General features: G+C 43.5%; 1 protein-coding gene across 1 annotated transcript in view; it reads right to left on the reverse strand.

Annotated features, from left to right (window-relative positions):
• The window catches only part of ZGRF1 (zinc finger GRF-type containing 1), a 554,924-nt gene that overhangs the window by 116,369 nt on the left and 414,825 nt on the right, over positions 1–23,730 (reverse strand). The window contains exons 21-22 of the mRNA XM_069241594.1: positions 16,149–16,296; positions 6,674–6,801 (exon numbers count right to left, since the gene is read on the reverse strand). Coding sequence (XP_069097695.1) covers positions 6,674–6,801; positions 16,149–16,296 — 276 coding nt within the window. The remainder of the gene's footprint in view (positions 1–6,673; positions 6,802–16,148; positions 16,297–23,730) is intronic.

Genomic DNA, 23,730 nt, shown 5'->3' on the forward strand with positions numbered 1-23,730 from the left:
TTCAAGGGCAGAAACAATTGGTATGGCCCCCCTGGGATATTTCTACAATCATATGCAACTGGGTGCTGATCCCTCTCCTGATTTTGGCAGGATCCCCCCCGCCCCCAGGCAAGATTGCCCTGCAGCCAATTTGCAAGAGAACGGATAACAATATAAACTCTGACTTGGCAGGGTTGGATTGACAATGCACCAAGACTTTGACTGCCCTGGAGGGGGTGGGCTTGAAGTGTGATCTTATTTCCTGGAATATTGCAGGGTATGATGCCAAGTTATCTGATCAGGCTTGGGTTAGGTGTGTGGCCGATTATGATATTATGCTACAGGAAACCTGGTCTAACCTGGTCTGAGGGGGTGGGCTTGAAGTGTGATCTTATTTCCTGGAATATTGCGGGGTATGATGCCAAGTTATCTGATCAGGCTTGGGTTAGGTGTGTGGCCGATTATGATAATATTATGCTACAGGAAACCTGGTCTGATGGGCTGGCTGCTTGGGATGGGTATGATAGATTTGCTATCAGTCCCTTAAAGGTCGTTCAAAAGGGGGCCTGGTCACCTTAATCCATTTTTCTAAGATAGTGGCTGTTTTTCAAATTAATTGTAACCACCAGGGTATATTGCCTGTATGGGTAATTTTTTCTAACAATTTTAATGTTCTGTTGGTTAATTTTTATAATGCTGTATGGGATGGGGGGTGTCAAATTGGGATTCTCTTCTCCGTTCTTCACGTGATGAAGTGTAGAATGGAGGAGGTGGGGCTGGAATTCGTGCCATTGTGTCGGGAGATTTTAATGCCAAGCTGGGTCGACTTAGTATAGTGGTAAATCCCTTCGAGTACGACTGTGTGGACTACTCGGCGGATGAGGTTCAGGATGCCAGAGGCAGGGTTCTGATTAAGGAACTTAGGAAGTTGGGCCTTCTGAATCTCCGGGACACTGAAGTAGTAGATATTCATCAGCTCCCAACGCTTGTGGGTAGAGGGTCTGGCACCACATTTTCGTGTCTCCACAATTGAAAGATTTGATAACTGGAGAAGTGCTTGGGGAGTGTATAAGTGATCATAACCCCCTTACAGTGTGCTTTAAACTCCCAGGGGCTCCAAGTAAATCAGGACGGGGTGGACCCGCAACAGTGAAGTTAAAGAGACCAGGATAGGTGACTTGGCTGGAAAAAGGTAGATGCCCAACAAGTTATAGAGAGGGTGGTGAGGGGCAACCTACCCTTGTTTATGGATATACTTTTGAGAGAGACTCCGAGCCCAAAGGAAGTTATGGATGCAATAGCTGAAGTAAACGTAGTAGTTAGAGACTGTTTATTTTCAATAGATAGTCGTTCCAACAAGCGCAGAGGTGGGTGGTTTGATAAGGCCTGTTACGATGTTAGGGCAAATATGAAAATGGCCCTCAAGGAATACCCCACAGATAGGGCCGCGGTGAAAGCATCAAGGATTAAGTAGAAAAGGGCTTTGAGGGAGAGTAAGGAAAAATCTAAAGAAAAAGTCTGGGAAGAGTTGGAGCGCGCTACAGTCCTGAAGGATCCTGGTCTGTTTTGGAAAGTGGTGAAAAGAGGTTCTTTTGCAACAGAGACATCGGAGGGTTTGGGTTGTAATATTGCCCCGGAGGCCTGAGTAAATTATTTCTGTAGAATCTTTGAGGGATTCCCCCTAAGAAATAATTGGGAAAAAGAGTGTGTCGTGGTCCCCAATCTAGCGATCAGGTTTTCGCTCCAGGAAGTTATTGATGCTCTCCAGGGTAGCGCTAGTAATAAAGCCCCTGGCCCGGATTCCATCCCTATGGATTTGTACAAATCTTGTTCTCAGCCATGGGCACCTGTTCTCTTAAATGTTCTTAATGCAGCAGTTACCGTGGGAATTCCTGCCTCTTGGAGAAGGGCTTGTATTATCCCAGTTTTAAAAAAAGGGGGATCAGAATGACCGTAAGTCTTATCGCCCCATTTCCCTACTTGACTCTTCTGTGAAGATTTTGGGACGGATCATTTTAAGGCATATTGGGGCTTGGATGGCAGAAAAGGAAATTTTGAGCCGGGACCAGTACGGTTTTAGGGAAGGCCTTGGCACGCATGAACAGTGCCTTAATCTTCTGATGATGACTGGGAAATATACTCAAGCCAGGAAGGGCACCTATTATCTTGCCTTTATGGACCTCAGTTGTGCCTTTGACAAGGTAAATCGGTCCATATTGTGGGAAAGGATAAGTCAGTTAGGGATGGATCCTAACATTGTCGAGCTGCTCCGGTACCTCCACTCAGGATCGGTTGCAAATGTGAGGATGGGGATAAATGGGGAATGTTCAGAGGCTTTTAAGCTCACAAAGGGGGTTTGCCAGGGGTGTGTGTTGGCCCCCACTCTGTTCCTTTTATATACAAATATGTAGTCAGATTTGTTTGGTGGAACACTGTAGGGATGTCCCTAAGGTGAATGGCACTAATGTCCCTGTGTTAACGTACACGGATGATGCGGTCCTCATGGCCCGCACTATGAATGGCCTCCGTAAAGTAGTTAGAGCTTATGCCTCTTACATGTCAGGCTTGGGTCTAGAGATTAATTACAAGAAATAGCATTTTATGGTATGTGGTAAACCTTTGAGTAGGGTGTGGCAGCTAAATGTTGATGATCAAATTATTAGCAGGGTCCATGAATTCCCATATTTAGGGGTGATCTTTGATGATAAAAGTTCATGGAAACCCTGTATTGCCAGAAGGACTATGCTCTTCCATGCCTCAGTTGGTGCCACTTTTGATTTTGCTGTAAGAGTAGGAAGTAAACCTATTAAGCCTCTGCTTGAAATCTACAGGCGAAAATGTCTCCCTGTCCTGTTGTATGGTGCAGCACTCTGGGGGTATATGGACACCCGAGCCCCCATTGCTGAAGAAAATCGTTTCTGTAGAAGGCTATTGGGTGTTGGTCAAAATACCTCTGGTTTTTGCCTACATCTAGAACTAGATCTTGAGTGTGTGCAAGACACTATTCTGTTGGCTCCCCTCTTGCTATGGATTTCGATTTGGAGTAAAGAATATGCCACTTTTAATAGAGAGATCTTAAGGGACTGTTTGGCCTGTGATAATGTAAAATATATTCCCTGGCTGACGTATATAAGAAAGGTAGCACAGGATTTGGGGCGGCCGGACTTGTTTGACACTCCTGAGGGTCTGACAAGCCGGGATAAAAATTTGGTTAAGGAGACTACGGGGCTAAAAGAGAGGGGAAGGAACTAGGGAAACAACCGGTCAGGGATTTTGTTATGTTAAAGATGGGGGCGGGTCCTGAGCCGTATCTCTTAGCGATAAATGATTTGAGGGAAACACTCGATTTCGCTTGGGGATCATTAGAAGTAATCTTTGTTTCCCGCTAGGCCAGTATGGTGAAAAATCTATTAGACCTTGTCCTTGTGACGGCGTGTTCCTGCAGACCTTGTCCCATTTTACATTATTGTGTGTCTTTTATGCCTCTTTCAGAAGTCGTTTTTTATTACCCCTGCTGAGGCCAAAGGGTTTTGTGCAATATCGTCCTGCTTTTATGTGGCTGCAATGGCTTCAGATGCATTGGTGTGGAGGGGGGTTGGGATTGTTCCTGAGGGGAGCCATTACTTGGCGAAGTAACGTAGAGTTTTTAAAATACATTTTTAGACTGATATCTTTGGTAATGAGGTTTTATTTGTTTTTAATATTATGATTATTGTTATTTTATTGTTTTATTGTTATTATGGTTTATTTATTGTTGTCTATGTAATCTAAGGGTGGAATTATTTCATACCGAATAAAGTCTCTCAAATACTGTTCAGTCATAAAAGCTGCAAAAACTTTGATGTGTGGGCTCTAAAAGTGTCGTAGAATATGAAGTCCCTATAAGATACAGCAAGAGGTGTTGACGAGTTTGACTGCCCGCAAGAGTAAATCAGTCTTTCATTCCTCCAATCTGGATAATCTTAATATGTTATTTACCGTGCTTTGCAACAACAGAAGTGAGTATTAAGTGCTAGGAAGAAAAGACATTATTATTAAATAAAACCATAAGTAGAGTACTACGAACTACAGAAAAAGCATGTTACGATGAAAAATTGCAAACAACTTGAATCATCTACGAAGCTGCTATAGCTAATGACAGTGAGAACTTTTTTTTCGATCAACATAAAAGACTCATATGTCATTAGAAGGATATACAGAAAGTTGTGAAAGATTTTGAAAGAACTCTGGAAAAAAATAACCTCCACAAGACGCTATTTATTCCAGAGAGGTAGAAATATGCATTATAAGCATTGGCAAAGTCAATAAGTCTCACCTTTGTGGCCTACTGGCTAGGGCAATTGCTTTTAGCAGTGCTGTACAAAGCCAGGACACTGTTCGGCATCATCAAAACAAAAGAAAAACAGGCACAATGGTGGTCATGTCATTCCACTGGAGCACATATTTTTTTTTTTTTACCAATCCCAGGTGGAAAATGCTACTTGGGTCAGTGTCTTAAAAACAAACAAAAAAGAAGACCATGGGGGTTCAGGAGGGGTTGGAGGGTCAGGAAGGAAAGGGTGGGGAAAGAAGGGGAAAAGCAGCTCACGAAGTGGTGAAGTATAAGATGGAATGAATATTGCAGAAACCCACAGGCGACAGAGATAATGCTTATGGGTAGAGAAGAACAAGGCAGAACAACAACAAGTGGGGGAGAGGAAAGAAGCGCACCCTGGAGACAGCTGGAAATATGCAGTCTTAGAGTGTTTAAGCAAAAAGAAATGAGATAAAGCAGCATGTGTGAAAGAAAAGCAGACGGATGGGAGAGCGCAACACGGATGGGAGAGCAAAGAGAAGCACACAAGGAAGACAGCTGGATAATAAACAAAAAGAAGAAAGTAGTTTTCTAAAAGTGAGGAAAGGAAGAACACGGGTGAAGAGGCTATGCTTCAGGGGAGGGTCAAACACAAGATGGATATGGCAAGCCATCAAATAAGCAAGCAAATGAGAGTGAGAGTAAAGGCAACCAATGGCAAAAAATGGGCGAGCTTTAAGCCAACCCAGATCTTTGTAAGATGGCAATATATATTTTGCCACCAGACAGCTTGAGCTGTCTGGTAGGCTCGACATAACAAGCACGGACGAAGCCAATGGGTCTCACCTACATGAGGTATTAGCTTTGTCAATTCTTATTGAACTGTGTTGCATAGTGGTGTGGGGGAAGAAGCAGCACAGGTGAGAGTTAACCCCCCCCCCCCCAAAAAAAACATTATGACACAACCAGTTTTGGCTGGTGGGAAAGAGGGCAGGGTTGGAGGCGACACAAAGAGTGGAAGGGGGCAAAAGGTAATATGATGTGGTCAGCACTGTCCGCATCAAAGTGCTTTTTTTTTTTTGTTGCGGGTAGGGGAAGGCTTAGCACACACTAGGGAGAGAGGGCGAGGGAGTCCATCAAGGAGAATGGAGGGAAGGTGGGTGCCGGTGGGCTAAAAGACCACAGAGGGAGTGATGCAGTTAAGGAGGGTGGGTTCTGGCAGATCATCTGGGAAAATGAATGGGAAGGAAGGGACGGAAGGAAGGGTCTAGCCAGCACAATGGAAGGAGGGAGGGAGGGTGAGTGGGGGCATCCAAAACGGACAAAGGTGAGGGGGAGGCAGGGTGGAGGCAAGCCAGATTAGACAATGGAAAAAGAGAGACAGCGGGAGCTAGCCAATATGGAGAATGGAGGGAGGGAAATTGGTTTAGGGCAAGCCAACACAGACAGCAAACATAGGGAAGGCATTTGGGTGCAACCAAACACAGACAACTAACTTAGGGCTGGAGGGTGTCTGTGGGCAAGCAAACACACACAATGAACTGAGGGAGAGTGGTTGAGGGCAAGCTAGCATTGACAATGAAGGGAAAGAGGCAGGATGAGACAAGCAGCATGGACAATAGAAGGAGGGAGAGTGGGTGAAGGCAAGCAGATGGACAGGGGAGGAACACGTTGAGGGAGAAGTACACGAGGAGGCCAGCTGAAAAATACACACTCTGGCAAAGTGCTAAGTAAAGCCTAAACAATGAGCAGTGGAAAGGCACAAGTAATGCACCCATGCTCCTGGGGAGAGACAAATACAGAAAAAACACATAGGAATCTTATTACAGATGATCAGTAAGAAACAAGCAAATGACAGACACAATAAAGCTAACCAATGGTAAGCAACGGACGGCCTCTAAACCTACTGATAGAAAATCAGTGGTCTTTTAGAGACAACACATGTGTTGCATACGCAGGACCTAAAAATCAGTCTTGCAACTAGAAAAGAGATGTGGCCATCAAACATGCAATCTGAGAAATATGAGTTGCATGGAAGTCCAAAGGGAAAATTTGAAGAAAAATGTTGCACTGGCTAAAGAAGGGACAAAAATAACCATTTGAAAGCAGTTGGCAGTAGGACATTATTCTTCCGGAAATGATTCACAATTGCACTATTGAGATTGGGCAACTAGACCACATTTTGAGCTTTTTCAAGATGGCGGGAGCCAACGTGGTTTCAAATACGTGGAGTATGATAATGTAGTATCTTCGGTAAAACACAGAGAAAAGTCACGGAGTAATGATTGAAAAGAACTGCATGGGAAAAATCAATATTATACAAGAATTAGCCACAAATTAAATAAAGTGTAAAGAGATAGACATGCCAGAGCAATGTGGGATATAAATGATGTACTTTACCTGGCAATCGGCAGGAGAGAAGCTGGTTCTGTGATCTGACTGCATTCATCAAGCACAATAACAGGAAATCGCAGGTTGTTTAAGCAAGCGAATGGGCATGCTGCACAAGTAACGCCCACTACTCTCACCTTTATAAAAGAAGAAACAGAATATACAAAACAGATATCTGTTTAGTGGCAGGCTCTATAGAGCATGGTTTAATGTATTTAAAGTCAACATGACAACGGTTTTCTGAATTATGAAAGAGCTTACAGAAGAAAATCTTACAGGACCACTGAGAGTCTAGTACAAGGAAACACAAGTATATCACAAATGAAGTTCCATGTGTACTGGACACTGCATCTAAGAAATCACAAGTAAGTATACCCTTGCACATCTGAGCGTAATTTTATATTGAGAAAAAACAAACATACACTGCAACCACAAACTAAGCCATTAGACTAGTGAGAGGTTGCATGGGATTTGCTGGACCTGCCTGTAATACTGCACAGAACCAATACTTTTAAATGGGCAGGTACTGTCCAGGACTGAGTACCTGTGCTTCTTTAATTTGAAAGGAAGAACACCTGCACTTTTCAGTCCTGTTGCAATCATTTAATGGGAGAGTACCAGCACTTCTATATTTCCATGCACCGAACCACCAAACTGTGGCTACTCTGCAAAATGATTTGCAGCAGCTGATGAATGTGGGCCTCAGTCTCAAGCGGATTTAGGAACCCCGGACAAAGAGCGGAAGAACGGCTGTCGATCATCCAACTTGTGGTGGGCCTCAGAAGGGCAATGGTGAGGTTTCCACAGTGGAAACAAGATGCAGAAGCTTTGTGCAAAAGAGAACGGGGCTGGGCAGAGTTGACCAGTGGGGGTGGAGTCATCCAGCGCATCATTTAGCAAGAAATTAAAAAGGAAGTTCCAGAGATGCCAGGTGAGATTCTGTATGTTAGTGGTGACATCTACATGAAGAAGCTTCTGATAGCATCAGATTCCAATAAGCCTGAGCCCTTCTCTGAGACACAACACTTTTCACCGTTTTCCTGCCATCAGTGGCATGCATGCATACAATACTTGACTGGAAGAAGTGCATCTACCACACCAACTAAACAATCATTTGTTTTTCTCTTGGCACATGCCATCAGAATTCCATCAGCTAACAATCCACCCTGGTTTTGCATTTTCCAAGAATATGCTACATCCATTTACAAAACCGTTTAGTGAGGTGTGTGAATTGTGGCTTTGCTTGTCAATTCACCTGTCAGAAGATAAACTAAATTTACAGTTTGTGCAAATAATATAAAACCAAAAACTGGATTAGAAGGATTGAATCCACATGGGAACATCTGCTTGAATGCTGAGTAATTCCACTTCGTTAGACCTGAGGTATACAAAGTAAAAAGGATAGTGCATTCTTAGGACTCGCAGAGGCATTTTGAGTCATAGAGCATTTGTGATTTAACTTGAACAGCTGCAAGTCAGAAGTCTACTGTGGAGTCCCTTCATGGGCTCTATTAGGGTAGCAAACCCAGGTCCTAATTTTGCACAGAAATTTTAAGTCAGAGTAACGAGGGAAATCTGCCTTTTCCATGGGTTGTGTAACATACAAATGTGATTTACAGATCCTGGTTTTGGCTTGATCTCCTGGTGGGTAGAACGTGTACCAAGATGTTACTCGAGCTTGATCTCCTGGGGGGTTATAATGTGAACTAGATGTTGCTCAAGCTTGGTCTCCTGGCAGGGTGTAGTGTGATCTAGATGTTACTCAGGATTGATCTTCTGGCAGTGCACAAGATTTTACTGAAATTTGAAATCTTGGCGGGGTATAATGTGCACTAGATGTTACTCTGGATCTATCTCCTGGTGGGGCATATTGTTCATTAGATGTTACTCAGGCTTGATCTCCTTGTGTGGTATAATGTGGAAAACATGTTACGAAGGATTATTCTCCTGGCTTGATAAGCATATAAGATGTTAGTCGAGATTGATATTCTGGCGGGGTATATTGTGCACCAGATATTACTCTGGCTTGATTGCATGGTGGGGTATAGTGTGAACTAGATGTTACTCAGGCTTGCAAGGTGGGGTATAGTGTGAACTAGATGTTACTCAGGCTTGATCTCCTGCCATTATATAATGCGCACAAGATGTTACTCAGGATTGATCTCCTGGTGGGATATATCATGCACTTGATGTTACAGGCTTGATCTCCTGGCTTGATATAACACGCAAAAATTGTTACACTCTCTCCCTGCAGGGTAAAGTTGCACTAGATGTTACTTGGGCTTGACCTTCTGCTGGGGCATGCTGTGCACTAGATGTTACTCGTACTTGCTTTCCTGGCAGGCAATAATGTGAACTAGATGTTACTCAGGGCTGATCTCCTGGTGGGGTATTTTGTGCACTAGATGACACTTGGGCTGGATCTCCTGGCAGGTTTAGGAAAAATCCCCTTTTGACATGGTCACTCCCACTTTTTTGCTCTATGGTACTGAGGTTTTTTGACTGAAGTGCACTGATTCCCCCTGCTAAACAGGCCCCCAATACCAGTGCTCTTTCCCTAAAACAGGTAAAATGGGTACAAATGGCACACCCTCTTTAACTTCTGTAAGTTCCTAGTAGATGATACCCCTAGTACCTAGGATCTATGTAGTGCAGAGGGCCCCAAAGGGCTGCAGCACACATTGTGCCACCCTCATCCCCTACCTCCCAACACAAGTGCACACAGCTGCCATTGCAGTCTGCGTGTCTTGGTGCAGGCCAGGAGAAAACATGAGGTGTCCCCACTCACTGCCTCTAGATATATGTAAATCAACCCTACAAGAGGTCTTAGAGACCTAAGGCAGGGTGCATTATATCTGATGTAAGGACATATCTGCACAAGCAGATATGCCCTGTGACACCTAGTTCAACTGCTGGACATTGCAAGTAAACAAGGAAGCCATTTTGAGGTATGTACTGGACACTCAACAATACAAGTTCCTCCAGCTATATAATGACTTCAATGAAACCTATGGTTGGTATCAAACACCTTGTTTTAATAAATCCAGACTGATGACAGTCTTAGATGTATTATGGCGTGCACCCAGAGGGCAACTCAGAGGTGCCCCCTGAAGCCCTACTCGTCTCTATGTGTGCTGGCTGGTTACAACCAGCCTGCCACCACCACAGACATGTTCCTGACCTCCTGGAGGTGAAAGCCCATTCTCTCAGAGGCCAGAAACAATGCCTGCTCTGGAGGTAGGTGTTATCACCTACTTCAGCAGGATGGCTAGTGAATCTGCATACAGAGACTGGGGATTTCAAAGGCCTTGCCGTCTTTGGTTTGTGACCCTGGCTTTTTCTTCCTGGGAGTGCCCCTCCCCTACCTTGATGCCCACCTGGCCCCAGGACACGTGGGGGGGGGAATTAGTTATGCAGTAGGCATGTACCACCCTTGAGCTAGCCACACCCTTGTGGTGGGCTACCCAAAGTGGACACTTGAGGAAGGGTTCCATCATCTTGTTTTTGGTGGAACTAGGAATTTTGGATCAGGGTTGTGCCCACTTCCCACAGAAGTGGTCACTTAGGGGATGTAGTTACCCCAAGGGTAAGTAGCCCATTGGATACTACCCTTCTCTCCCCTAAACGTCCCTAGATTGAGTATTTATGAGGCCCCCTGACACCAGCAAGCAGAACAAATCTGTCTGACCCAAAAATGAAGAAGACAAAGAAGAGCCAAAGGAACGAGAACTGTGGGCGACTGGTGGAATTTTGATTTAAAACCCTGCCTGCCTACCTACTCCTGTCCTGACAATCATGACATCACGACTCATCCTGCAGCTGTGGGGACTCCAAAAGCCTCAGAGGTTGTCCACCACTTCGCCAGCCTGTCAGCATCTTCCTTGGAGTGGAGGAGCCACTTCAGTGCTTCCTGCAGGCACCAACTGGAATGTCCAGTTCACTGACCTGCTGCCCACCAGGTTCACCAACACAGCAGATGTCCAGGAGGAGGTCACTGTTTTCCAAGAGGTCAGTGCCATCTCCCCTTTGAGTGAGAAGACATCAGGATCAATCGGAGCCAACCTGCACCAATATCTGTGGTACCGGACCCCTTGCGGCTACCAAGACTTGCTGACATTCAATCCAGACTCCAACCTTGCATCCTAAGACCAGCCATCAATGGACATCAGTATCACAGAGGACATCTTTTCGAGTCGTCCAGCTGCATTGTTTTGTCCCTCTTCTTCTAGGGCCCCCAAAGATCTGTGGGTGTCTTGATGCAAGAGTACCGAAGACAAATACCTGCTGCAACGGAGCTCCCTAGTCTGGGTCCACTGCATCCAATGGTGTCTTGCTCCCAGGACCCCCACCGACTGAGACCCCCATTTGGAGCTCCCGGACTTGTCTCCAAGTCTCTCGGCTTACAATCTCTTTCTAGCTGCCCCCCCCCTGTCACCAACTGGCCAGTGCCTAGACACCTGACTCAACTAGCACGACTGCACCATGGACACCCCCAGGGCAGGTAAAACTGTATCGCTGGTCTTGCTTGTGACTTTGCACCCCTATCACCCTACATTCCCCACGTGAGCCCAAAGAACCGTTTGCAAGGACCCCTATGCAGTAAAAGTTCTTTGGAACCTTTACCGAATAAAAGCAAATTTGAGTAAAAGTGTTACTTACTTCCTAAATTCAATACAAAATTCTAACAGTTCTTATGTTCTTGAAAGTATTTTGGTGTTGAAACATAATATAAACAAAGTAACTTTTTCTAAATATTGGCCTTGAGTTCTATTTTTCTTAACATTGGTCTCAAGCTCCTTCTTGAGTGTGTATCTCATTTATTGACTCTGTGTGCTCAACAAATGCTTAGCACTACTATCTGATAAGCATAACTACTCACCCACACTACCACAAAAGAGAGAGTTTGGGATTGTCACTTTTACCCCTGTAAACCAATAAGGGCCACCTATACTATCTGCATAGTGTGTCCTACATCTGGTACACTGTATAGATGCAACACAGAAAGATGATGGACAGAATGCTAAACATTGTCAAACATTCACCCCCAGTCTTAGATCTGGGTTTAATCCATCATTATTTTGCTCCTCACGCCATTCCAGTTTGGACACAGCCATATGCAAATCAGCCTCGACCCTGCCTCCATGGGAACAGTCCAGCCCGAACTGCCAGGCCATTTCTTCCCTGGACCGGAAAACAAGCATCCTGGGCCATGCCATTCCAGTTTGGACCCAGCCATATGCAAATCAGCCTCAACTCTGCTTTCCATGGGCACAGTCCAGCCCGAACTGCCATCCCGTGGTCCCCTCAGACTCAACTCCTGATCTACATTGCAGAAAAAGACAAATATATGAAATCAATATTCAAGGCCTTATTAGCAATCCAGAACTCAAGAAAGATCCATGGCAAAGCACCCCACACCGGTCCAAAGTTAAGTCCTTATGAACATCAGTGTCAAACTTCACAAAAAAAATTGCTAGTGGCATGGATGGCCTATTGAAGGTAATTCAGCAGCCCTGATATCACTAGGTGGCAAGAAGTTACCCAACTCGGAAGAATAGTTATTTCTTTCTTTCTTTTGTTCTTTCTTTCTTTCTTTCTTTCTTTCTTTCTTTCTTTCTTTCTTTCTTTCTTTCTTTCTTTCTTTCTTTCTAAGACACTGATAAAAGCAGGACAGTGATTAACATGTCTAGGTCAACTAAAGATCATTATAAGCATTGATACACAAAGAAATTATAAAATGCTTGCCTTTGAGAGAACGTCTTCCTGAAGAAAGGTGCATGGGAGGAATGTCTGACCTCTCTCTCCTCAACATTACTATAATGGAAAAGCCTCTAGTAGTCAGAATGGGGAATAATAAATACATTCCAGGTATCATGATCGAGAGAGAGGAACCAAAGACATCTATCTTCTTGACAAAAATGTTGGCCATTATTACAGTGGTGCAGGGTACTGGCAAAGTCAAACTCTGAACAAAAATGAATACTACTATGTGTTAACACCTGAAGAGTACGATGCAGTTTTGAGTTATTCACGCCCGTCCCCCAGTGGTAAATAAGGATGCAGAGCCAGAATTAGCACTCGTATTTACTGCCTGCTTTCAGCAGCTGGGGGAAAAGAGTCGGAGTGCGGCAGGGGTTGGAGGAGGATTACATGCTCCCACTCTATCAAACAAATGTTTGGGGAGGGTGCGGAGACAGAGGCTTGCATGATTTTACTGCCGGAATTACTGGCCGGTAAAATTGCAACCAGTTTTTCTTGGGTCTACTTGTACAAGGCAAAACGGTGTGGAAACACCACGTCAGTCAAGATCAGGGGAGAGGTCTGCCACTAGGGGGATACCTGACACGCAATAAGAGCCTTACTTTATAAGTACCTTTATAAGAACCTTGCTTTCTTTTGGGAATTGCAGATGGAAGTGAAACTACTTGAAGAAGTGATAGGATTTAAAGCTAAATGGCAGAAATATACAATACCATCCTAGAGGGCATTGAAGCACAAAAGATCTATTTACTACATTTGGCAGACAATACATAGGGATAACTACTCTCTATAACGATGCTCTATTCTGAGACTAGAAATAATTACAAGAAGCGAAAACCTTTGGTTTGTCTTCTTCCTAATTATTGCTGTTATGAAAATAAATGTTGTACAAGGAAGTCTGTAGTTTTATGGTACCAAAATTACACACACTGCGTTGTTAGAAATGCTTGCTATATGCCAGTAGGAAGGCCACCCAAGAGCTGTAAATCCAAAAGTGTTCAGATATGTTTCCTGGGAGTTATGACCTGACCTTCAGGAGAATGAGTGGCTCTATGAGTATTTGGTCAGTGGTGTCTTTCCTTGGAAACACACACTAGCCCAGAAACATCATAGAAAATACCGGATGCTGTTGCTGGACTTTACCTCTATTGCTATGACCACTGTCAGAACCCCGTTCAGGGGGCCATGGGGCATGCAAGTGTTAGTGGGCCCAACCGAGGCGGTTGAGGCCTTTTGCTCTTGATGTCTCACTCCCCTCCCTACAATGGATTCTGCTCAACCTGCATCTGACTCTCAGCAGCATACCATGAGCAGTCAAGGCTCCCTCGGAGGAAGTGTAGATACAGATGAGTGAACATGACTCATAACTCAATGTGCACTTTGCGCACACAATAAATCGATGTCCAGTCAAATACTTATTTTGTAAACAAAAAATAATTTAATTCCAATTCTACACATGCAAAGGTAAACAACATTCAAAGAGCAATAACAGTCCTCCTTGAGGTAAGCACACTAGTAGTTGTCAGGCCACTCCTAGACCACCTAGCCCCCATGTAACAGGTGTGCTGTTATTCCCCATTCACATACAGCAACATCCAGGGAATGTAAACTATTAGGCCCTGTTCATGGGGTATCCCCTTCTCGGACTCTGTTATAAGGAGTAGTCACTTAGTGTCAAGTAGGGTTGCAAACATCAGAGGTGATATATTCCCCGGGGCCCAGGAAGCTCAGTTCTTAGCTTTGGCAATCCGAAACCTGACAGAGGTCCTCACCCAGAGCAGCAAAGTTGGGCAGCAAGCGTTCACACGCGCAGCTCCTGGCAGGTGCCGGCTGTCTCTCCTGAGATGTGCTAACCACTGCCCTGATGATTGGAGCTGCTCCAGATTCAGCCACACATTTTAAGTCCTTTTTCTACCTTGTTTGAGGATGAGGGCAGCCTCCTTGCTTGGCAGGGCTCTGAAGGCGTCTCTGTCCTGGGGCGTCCTCAGATACAAAGCCTCCCTTGTCTTACTTGTAGAAGCAATTCTGGGTCACAGGCAACGACCCTGACCTTTGTCCAAGGTGCTCTGAGCAGCCCCTCCTGGCCTTCGGGGGTCACTCTGAAAAAACTCACTGCTGGATCATGCTGGCCTCAGGATGTCTCTTGTGGCCCCAACTGGTGTATGATGTAGGGTCTAGACCTTTGACGTTTTTTGTTGGGAGTTCAGCTTCTTTGAAACTGACATATCTCCCCTTCTTCCTTCCTCCTGAAAAATGTCTACCACAGCAGGCAGGACTTTGAAGCTGATTACCCCAAAACAAGATTCATGGGAGTGACCAGAGTCCACACCTGGATGTCAGCCACAGTGATAAGTGCATCAAAGGTTAATCCTGCACCCTCAGTCCTACCTTGTATGATTCTCATATCAGCCCCATCTCCCTAGTCCTGAGATGTGTCCAGGCCACTTCCTTGTGATCTGTCACTGAATCAAAGAGCTGTTTGAAATGCACAGGGAGAGCCTGGAGCTCCCTCATCCAGTGCTTGTCCCACTTAGCTTACAGGAATGTAGCAATATACAATTCTGACTGGAGAAGATTCCTCTACTACTCAAGTTTTCACTAGGCAGACCTGGGCTTCCCAAAATGGAACCCAAGGTCCTCCGTGTAATGTACTAGGGCAGACACTTCTGCACTCAGTGTACATGCACAGCACACTCCACTACAGTCTCTTTGTACTGCACCAAAGTGTCACTGTAAACACACACTGTCAGATGCACACACATTTGCCATGTGCAAACTGTTCCACACTGCACTCTGTGTAGTGTATGTCTTACAGCTTATATGTATTCAGCACATGTTCTCATCACGCACGCACTTTCCACATCAACCTGATGTAGGCCAAGGGAGAGTTAAACAAACAGCAGCTGAACTTTTAAAAAGGTGAGTGAGCCTGTAAGCCTTATTCCAGTGACACAGGGTAAAGAGGACCTGTTCATTACACAGTATGCTGCCACGACTGCACCTGTGCTGTTTAATGCCCGGTGAAGGCAGCATCCTTCCACCACTGTAAGGGTAGAGCTTTGGGTGCCCCTCCTGGTCCGCAATCCGTGAGGCCTATGTCATGACGCACACACATGATTCATGTTCGCTGACGACAGAAAAGCAGCATTAGGAATCCAGACAACAATACAGTTGGGCACTCAGGGCAGGGGTAAACGTCCTTTACCATGCAGAGGACTTTTCTGTCCCAACAACCACATATTCAGCTTAGTCTTGAATGTAGCATGCGGAATGTACTTTGTAAAAAATAAAATAAAGAAAAAGTAGTAAAAACATCTTTCTAATCACCACGAGTAACCACTCCTCTTTAAATATCAGTGCTACACTACAAAAGAAACAAGAGGTGACTAATGGTGCTTGTGTTTATGTGTGGTAGTTAACAGATATGCAAAATTGTCGACGACATATTGGTCTACGCTTTATGATACAAGATGGCTTCTGGTGTCCAAATGTGCAGCCTATTAGTAATTTAACCAGATAAACAGTCAAGCAAGTTTAGGAGAAAAGACAGTGTTATCAAGACTTCATTAGCAATACTTTCTAACTGTCAGTATTAGGCTATTCTCTTCGTTCACCCACAAAAACAAACTAAATTTGTATAAAGTGGTATGATAGCTCAGTCTTTATAACCAGAAACAATCAATACAAAAATTAACATAATATTTTCTCTTGATTTGGCACATACCTTTCCCAGCAGCTCTTTGTTTGTACCAAGTTTGTGTTGTTCAATACTTCTCCTAACAAACACCTTTTCAGCTGGTGTAATATCCTCCTTCATTAGGCTAAGAAGCTCCTTCAATTGTTCATTGTCACTCCCTGACCCAGCATGCAAGCTTAAAGAAACAGGTAACACAAAAATGAATCCTCCTGTTAATTAAATAAATACATAACAAATAATATACACCTTGACTCACAATGTAGCTTTCACACTTTCACAAAAAAAAAAGCTTTAGCGTGTATTGTACACACACTGCAGTATGAATAGTATACAAACTAAAGTCTGAGTGTGATACTAACGGGAATAAAACATATATTGTATTTATAATCTAGTAATAACTGTTACAGTGCCATCTACAGGCAAATCATACATTTCACCAATAGTTTATACAACCCCTGCATCCCCTCTGCATGGTTAAGGTGTAACAACCCCAAACTACAAATACCAGAACTACTGAGAAGAACATTCAAAGTAACATTCAAAACCTATGCAATTAGGCAACTTTGATGAGACATTTATGCTGATGTGCTGAAATGTTCCTTTTTTCTCATACGTACACAATTATTTGTGTGCCAAGTTTGAATAAATTGAGTGATTTGGCAATGTACACATTCCAGATAAGAGAACTTTGAGTGTCTGAAAACGTTCATATTGTAATGCATCTATCAATAGTTAAAGGACTCAATAGAAAATGTAAATTTACACTGGGAGGTGACCAACTTAAATGTAGTAGTGTTTCATGTAAACGTAATATACACTGTTTGGGACACTTGCTTCAAATATATAAGTGTTTTAGGAAGTCACAATATTTGCCAAAAAATAAAGGTACACACTGACTGCATGCTATGTTATGTGTGTTTGTCTGATCCCTGCTTATGGTAGGTTTGTTCATTGAAAAGCCAGGTCATTCTTTACAAGAAGAAAAGAGGAGACTCTGATGTGGAGTAGTAGACCGTTCCATGTTGTAAAAGAACACCCGTCCCCCTGATCTGGTTCTATGCATGAATGGGATGTGTGAAAGTAGGAGTCCTGCAGAGAGGAGGTGCTGGGTGGTTGGTGGAAAGAGATGCCACTGTGCAGGTAGGTGGGTATAACTCCTGTATGTACTTGTGTGATGGCAAATGGGAAAAGACAAAACCATTACCATAAACAAAACAGATACAATGCAGCCAGAAGATTCTTATTCTAGAAGGTATTCAACATGTTCAAAATCCATGACAAAAACCTTTTGATGTCAAAACTATGTTTGATGACAAATGTTGACCTGATTAATGCAATTGAATTTAAATATTTAGCTGTTTCATTTCTAAGTCATTCTCCAATATACATATGGTATAATATGGGTATTTATATACCAGTGTTCTCCCTGATGAGGTACTGAAGCACTTTTCAGAAAGTAGCACACTACTCCATAGGAGCCCAGTGTTAGTGATTTAGTCAAATATAATGGATGCAGTTAATTAATCATGCTATTTCCAATCAGTGTCACAGTCAGTGATGTTATCCTCATCCCCATTGTTGCAAACTTCTGACGATCCCATGTGTGATGTTAATTCCATGTACTCGAGTTAATAGGGTGCGTCACTATTAGTAATATCTTCATGCACTGTGGAGAAGTGTGGCACAATGGTTAGAGCGGCAGACCCTGAGGCAGAGATCTGGCCCAAGACCAGGGTTCAATTCCCACCTTAGTGGGTCTTGGGCTCCATTCCCTTGGACCAGATAATTCTCACCTCGGTGCCTAATCTAATTATTGGGTCCTACTCTGTAACTCTGGACAATTGCTTGCTTAATCTCCACAACGGCCCTCACAATGCTTGGATGCCTGGCTTCACCCTGGGGCTGTCCAGGAGTGGGTGCCTCACAGGGAAAAGCCAGGAGGGGTTCCACAGCGGTATGCGTACAGCGCCTTGAGACCCTAACGGGTGAGTAGTGCGCTATACAAGTGCAAAGTTTACAGTTTTTACAGTTTTATGCATAAGATCACAAGTTTTGTAATGTCATACGTGTATTATATTTCGCTTCATTATGCACTGGGATAGATTCTCTTATACAGAACAATATAAACTGACATTTAGTCTAGTCAGTATCGGTATTTAAAGATATAGCACAGAACGGTGTTTTGATGGCAAATTACTAAGATTTAAGAAGATACATTTATGACGATTTTTATAGTTCATGCACATTCTAGAAACACTTCATTTACAAATGACATGCAAGAGTTATGCAATCTTAAGCATTAGTCACTAGTCTGCACTGGCTCATGAAGAAATATTGTTTTTTCTTGCCATTTACTATTATGTATGGCACAGGACTGGAGTTATTTCAGTTGTTTCTGTTATAACTGACATTACTCAACTGAGTGTTTGTTTCCTGGTACTAAATAGGATTTTAAGTTTCCCATCTTACTTGTAGGGAGCAGAGTGGCGCTGGTCAGTTGTCTCCAGTAGATTAAAATAGGAAAATCCACATCTTCACCATCCACCTGAATTCCAGGTGATTATTGAAGGCTTGTTTCCATGCTACAAGTCAATTCCATAATTTAGCAGTATGGACAGAGAAGGAAATACCCCTGTTGGTTTTCTTTTTCTAAGTTGGTATGATAGCCTTGCCACTGTACTCTGATTTTTTTAGGTCAATGTGATAATTGACCTTAATACGCCATAGTCATACCACTGGCATAATGGACTTAAGTTATGACAAAAGAATTGCCTTGACCTTCTGTTGGAATTCAAGGTGTGGTAACATATGCTTTAGAGTGCAAAAGGTAGGAAATATAGTTTGTAACTGTGTTACTTCTATGGTTCATAGAGGGCTAAAGCCATTATAATTCCTAGGTTTCTTACTTCCTTTGGCGGTGCTCCTAGCTCTTCAGGACAGGCTATCAGTGGATCATAGTTTTTCCACTTCCCCTGTGACAGAAACTCAGATTTTAACACATTATGTTCAAGGTGATTAGTTGGCAGCAAATGGTCAACTGGTGTGAGGGAATCACCTAGTTCTGAAACTATAGGCTCATTATGTTTATCCAAGTTAAGGATTAGCTGGGTATCATCTGTGTAGTTATAGCATGCAAGGGAAAAGTATTTGATAAGTTCAGGTTGTGCTCTGATAAAAAATTTACAGTGGACAGGTGAGGTAATGGACACTTGAAGTACTCCACTCTCGATACTGTGCGGTTTAGGGGTAAAGAGTGATATGGATGATGCTTGATCTATTAATAAGGTAAGAAAAGATCCAGTTGAGGAGGTTTCCTTCAAACCTTGCCATCAGAAAGGCCTAAACATGTAACGCAATAGTTGAACTTTAGTGCTGACATGCACCCTAATAAAGGTTTTTTGGTTAACACAGACACTTTTTATAGGCTAATGGAAGAGACTGTATCTTCTCACCTCAAACATAGGGTAAAGTAGGTGGGGAAACTTAGGTGGCCCCTTTGCTCAGTGAAATTAGAGTTGGATTCATACAGCAAACATCCATCCACTGAGGGCAGGGCCCATAAACAGAGTGAAATTCCACTGTGTACCCCTGAACATTCCAATGGGGCGTGCCCTTTATTTTTTTGGAGCATAGCCCTCTTTCAAAAGAGAAAAAAGAGGGAAAACTCAAGTAATCAAACAGATGAAGCAGTACAAAGACACCTCGTGAACTTTGGTATTTCAGCAACTATGCGACATGGAAACACAAATTCTCTCCACACTACAGTCACTTCTAGAGAATATCTTTTAACAATACTTTACACCACTAGGACGTATTTTAGAACAATGCTCCTCTCAGTGCCAATTTATGTAGTCTATGTAACTGTGTTTTATGATGTACAATGTCAAAAGCTGCTGCTAAGGAGATGAGCAGTAGACCTGCTACCCTGTTTTTTTCCATCTCTGTATTAAGTTACCCTCATAGACATCAGGAAAGATTTAGCACTTCTCCATGGACACAAGCCTTTTAGTTGATCTGATTCTAAAAAGTTGTTTTCCAGGATGTTTGAAAACTGGGAGAACACTGCTCTTCCAATTAGTCTTCCAAGGATTAGGCGGTTTTGTTTGCCTGCAATTGTAAGGTTCACAAATCAATGACAAATACTCCAGGAAAATCACTAATCTAGAAAATGAGTGTTTGACAGAACATTTGTTTCACTATATTATATTTGCTTAGCAAATGTTAATAGCATAGCGCAAAACGTGAAGGATTCACACAGCTTGTGAAGTATTCTGCTTTAAGCACCCAAGCTGAAGATTCTCGCTTGTCACTATGGATGTGGCTAGTTTGTGTACCAATGCTGAACTTTAAGCAGGTTTGGACGCAGTAACTTATTCCTTGGTTTCAAGATCTTTAAATAATATGCAAATAAATGGACTTCAAAAACTACTGCTGTATGGCATTTAGGATTGGAGAGACACCAGTTGTCCATTTTATGAACAAAGTTTATTGGTGATTCGTTGTTAGTTTGGGGTGCCTCAAAACAATTGTTTTTAGAATATATTGAGATCTTAAGCACAAATTAGCAAGATATTACAATTTGTGTAATTAGGAAAACTAAAATCAAATTTTTGTGCTTAAAAATGAGTTTCATAAGAACACAGAAAGTAAGTTCATATCAAAAACAAAATCAACTCGTCATGTGAAACGCTCCCATCATAGAACTACAAAAATATTATAAGACATGGGTGGAGATGTTAAAAGACTTCATTTATAAACTAAATAACATATCATTTTTAATAAAGTTTAAGAAGTAAAGGACATTCTGGGTGGGACATTAGAAAAAGAGCATGGAGAGCAAAAGGAAAACAGTAAATTGTTATTATGTTAGAAAACTACAGTGAATAAAAAAAAATTGGTTCATTACAATATTTGGGTCTAATGCGCACCAAATATAAATATTGTACAAAACAAGTGAATATGCTAAATTTAGAGGAAGGATTAGCAAATAGAATATATATATATATTTTTTAATCTGTTTATTGCTTTTAATCACCGAGAAAGTTCAAATGTACATCTAGATACTGTTGATCACACACTCATTGCATCCTCCAGGTTAGTAATCACTTACATATCAATATACACTTTCAACAGAAAAATATGAGTCATATGCAATCAACTAGGTTAATAACAGAAGAAAGAAGAAGAGGAAAGAGGAGAGGAAAAAAAAATGTCCTCAGGGGTTTACGCGCTCCTAAGGAGGCGGCCCCCCTGACCCCCCAGGCAGGAGGGGGTATACAGTGTCAACTGTTGTGAGGTCCGAACGTGGGCAACGGAGAGAGAGAGGGAGAGAAAGAAGAAAGAAGACAGGGCGGGCATTCAAAGGAACAAGAGGGGCAAAGAGTAATCGTTACGGCTAATCAATGTGTATTGATTGCATTACATACAATTACAATACTGATGACGTGAGGGGTATCGCATATCTTCGTCTCAGTAATTGTGAATTAGTTGTTCCTGAGCCTGGTTCCCCGCTTTGACCCCCGTGAATTCACTCAGTGCTCACGGATCATCTTCAGTCTGGGTTTTCACGCAACACTAAGCTTCCTGTAATGTATGTCCAACGCCCTCCCCTAAGCACATCCCTCATCAACCCCAACTCAGTGCATAGGCATGTCTGCTGGTGACTCAGGGGGGTTGTGTGTCATCTTTATTTTCCAGTTTGACAAATAAATTGTTCCACGTGTCTATTCCCTTGATCAGAACCCCTTTGTCTTGGAGGGATTGCAACACCTGTGCTTCTGCTCGTGCCCAGCGTAACAAATCCCTCTCCCACTGATGTTCAGTCAGTGCGCTAGGTGCCTTCCAGTGCATTGCTAGGAGGCGCTTAAATAGTACATACGCTAAGTCAATGCATCTGTGTACCTGTTTACATCCTTTAGGCCTCCGCCGGATCCCCAACAAGCAAGACTCAGTTGTGGGAGATAGAGGTACGTCCAGCCATTCAGCAACCCGTGATGTTATGTCGTGCCATGTTCTCATCACTGGGGGTCATTCCCATGTCATATGGAAGAATGTAGCATCAGGGACGCCACATCTTGGGCATTTCTGGTACGTCTGCGGGAACATGCGCATGAGGCTAAATGGTGATAAATATGTTTGGTGGAGGTAGTCAAATTGTGTATATCTAAGTTGAGGGTTGAGGGATACTTCGTGCGTCAATGTCAGTGCTTTCGCGCCATGCCTGCTGTGTCAGCGGTATCACTAGGACCTCGTGCCACCTGCTCTTAACTTGTGCCTGCTCTTGTTCTGGGTGAGCCATCAAAGTCCCATATATCTTAGAAATATTGACAGATGCGTCTGAGTCGTCCATTAGGTCATGTAGGATAGGGGCTGTCGGAGGCTCGGAGTCCCCACATTTCCAAGTGGATCGTATAAACTGTCGTAACGCGCACTATAAAACAGCCTTGCCCCAGATCATAGGTGCTTGTCAGTGCCGTATGGGATAAAAAGTGTCCTTCCTGGAAAATGTCCCCTACTGTTTGTATTCCTTTTGCGGGTCATGTTGTCAAGCCTAATTTCCCAGCCACCCTCTCCACATGTGGAACAGCCATCAATGGAATTCTAGAGGAGTACTGCGGGGTCCTATTACCAAGTAGCACAAACCAGTGCCAAACCCAACAGGCCACTTTTAATAGAATGTTATGCGTGCGCCGCGAGCTATCGCAAGCTGGCAGCCAGCGTAGCATATTAGTCTGTCCCAGACTAGTATGTACCATCTGCACCTCCGTGCTCGTAGGGTTCCGCAGCCATTGTGTCACCCGTTGTATTTGCGCGGCTGCATAGTACAGCTCGAATCGCACTGCGCCCATCCCACCCCGTTGAAACAGTAGGTATATTTTCGTCAGTGTGACCCGCCTGCGACCATTGCCCCACACCAGATCGGTCAACAAACTGGTCAAAGTCCTGAAGAAAGAGCGAGGAAGAATCAGTGGTAGTGCCGAGAAGTAGTATGATCATCTTTGCCATGGCTACTCTGCCCAGTGAAGAGAGTGGGAGGGAACACCAAAAGGGCAAGGATCCCTTCACGGACCTAATCACACGTCCTAAATTACCCTCCCTGCGGTCCGTGGGGTCGTGGAACACATTCATCCCTAGATATTTAAAGGTGGTATAACACCATGGCAGAGCACAGGACGAGGGAGTCAGACGAAGGATCTCCGGCACTGCCCACATTGGAAATAGGCAAGACTTCGACCAGTTCACCTTTAACCCAGAGAGGTCACCCAACTGGTCCAACAATCTAAGAAGGTCCGGGAGAGAATCAGTGTAGTTTTGCAAGAATATTAGTGCGTCATCTGCATATAGTGATATAATGCGGTGTGTCCGCCCATCTAATATGCCCCAGTCTACTGCTAAGTTTCGTAACCGAGCAGCCAATGGCTCAATCGCCAAAGCAAACAATATCGGTGACAGTGGGCAGCCTTGTCTCGTGCCCCTTTCAATGTCAAACCTATCAGATATGGTTTCACCTGTCTTGACCCTCGCTGACGGTTCAGAATACAGGACCTTACCCCATCTAATTAATGTTTTTCCGAACCCCATTCGGTTCAGTACTTCCATCAAGAAGGGC

The sequence above is a fragment of the Pleurodeles waltl genome, chromosome 1_2 (assembly GCF_031143425.1).
Source record: "Pleurodeles waltl isolate 20211129_DDA chromosome 1_2, aPleWal1.hap1.20221129, whole genome shotgun sequence".
NCBI lineage: Eukaryota > Metazoa > Chordata > Amphibia > Caudata > Salamandridae > Pleurodeles > Pleurodeles waltl.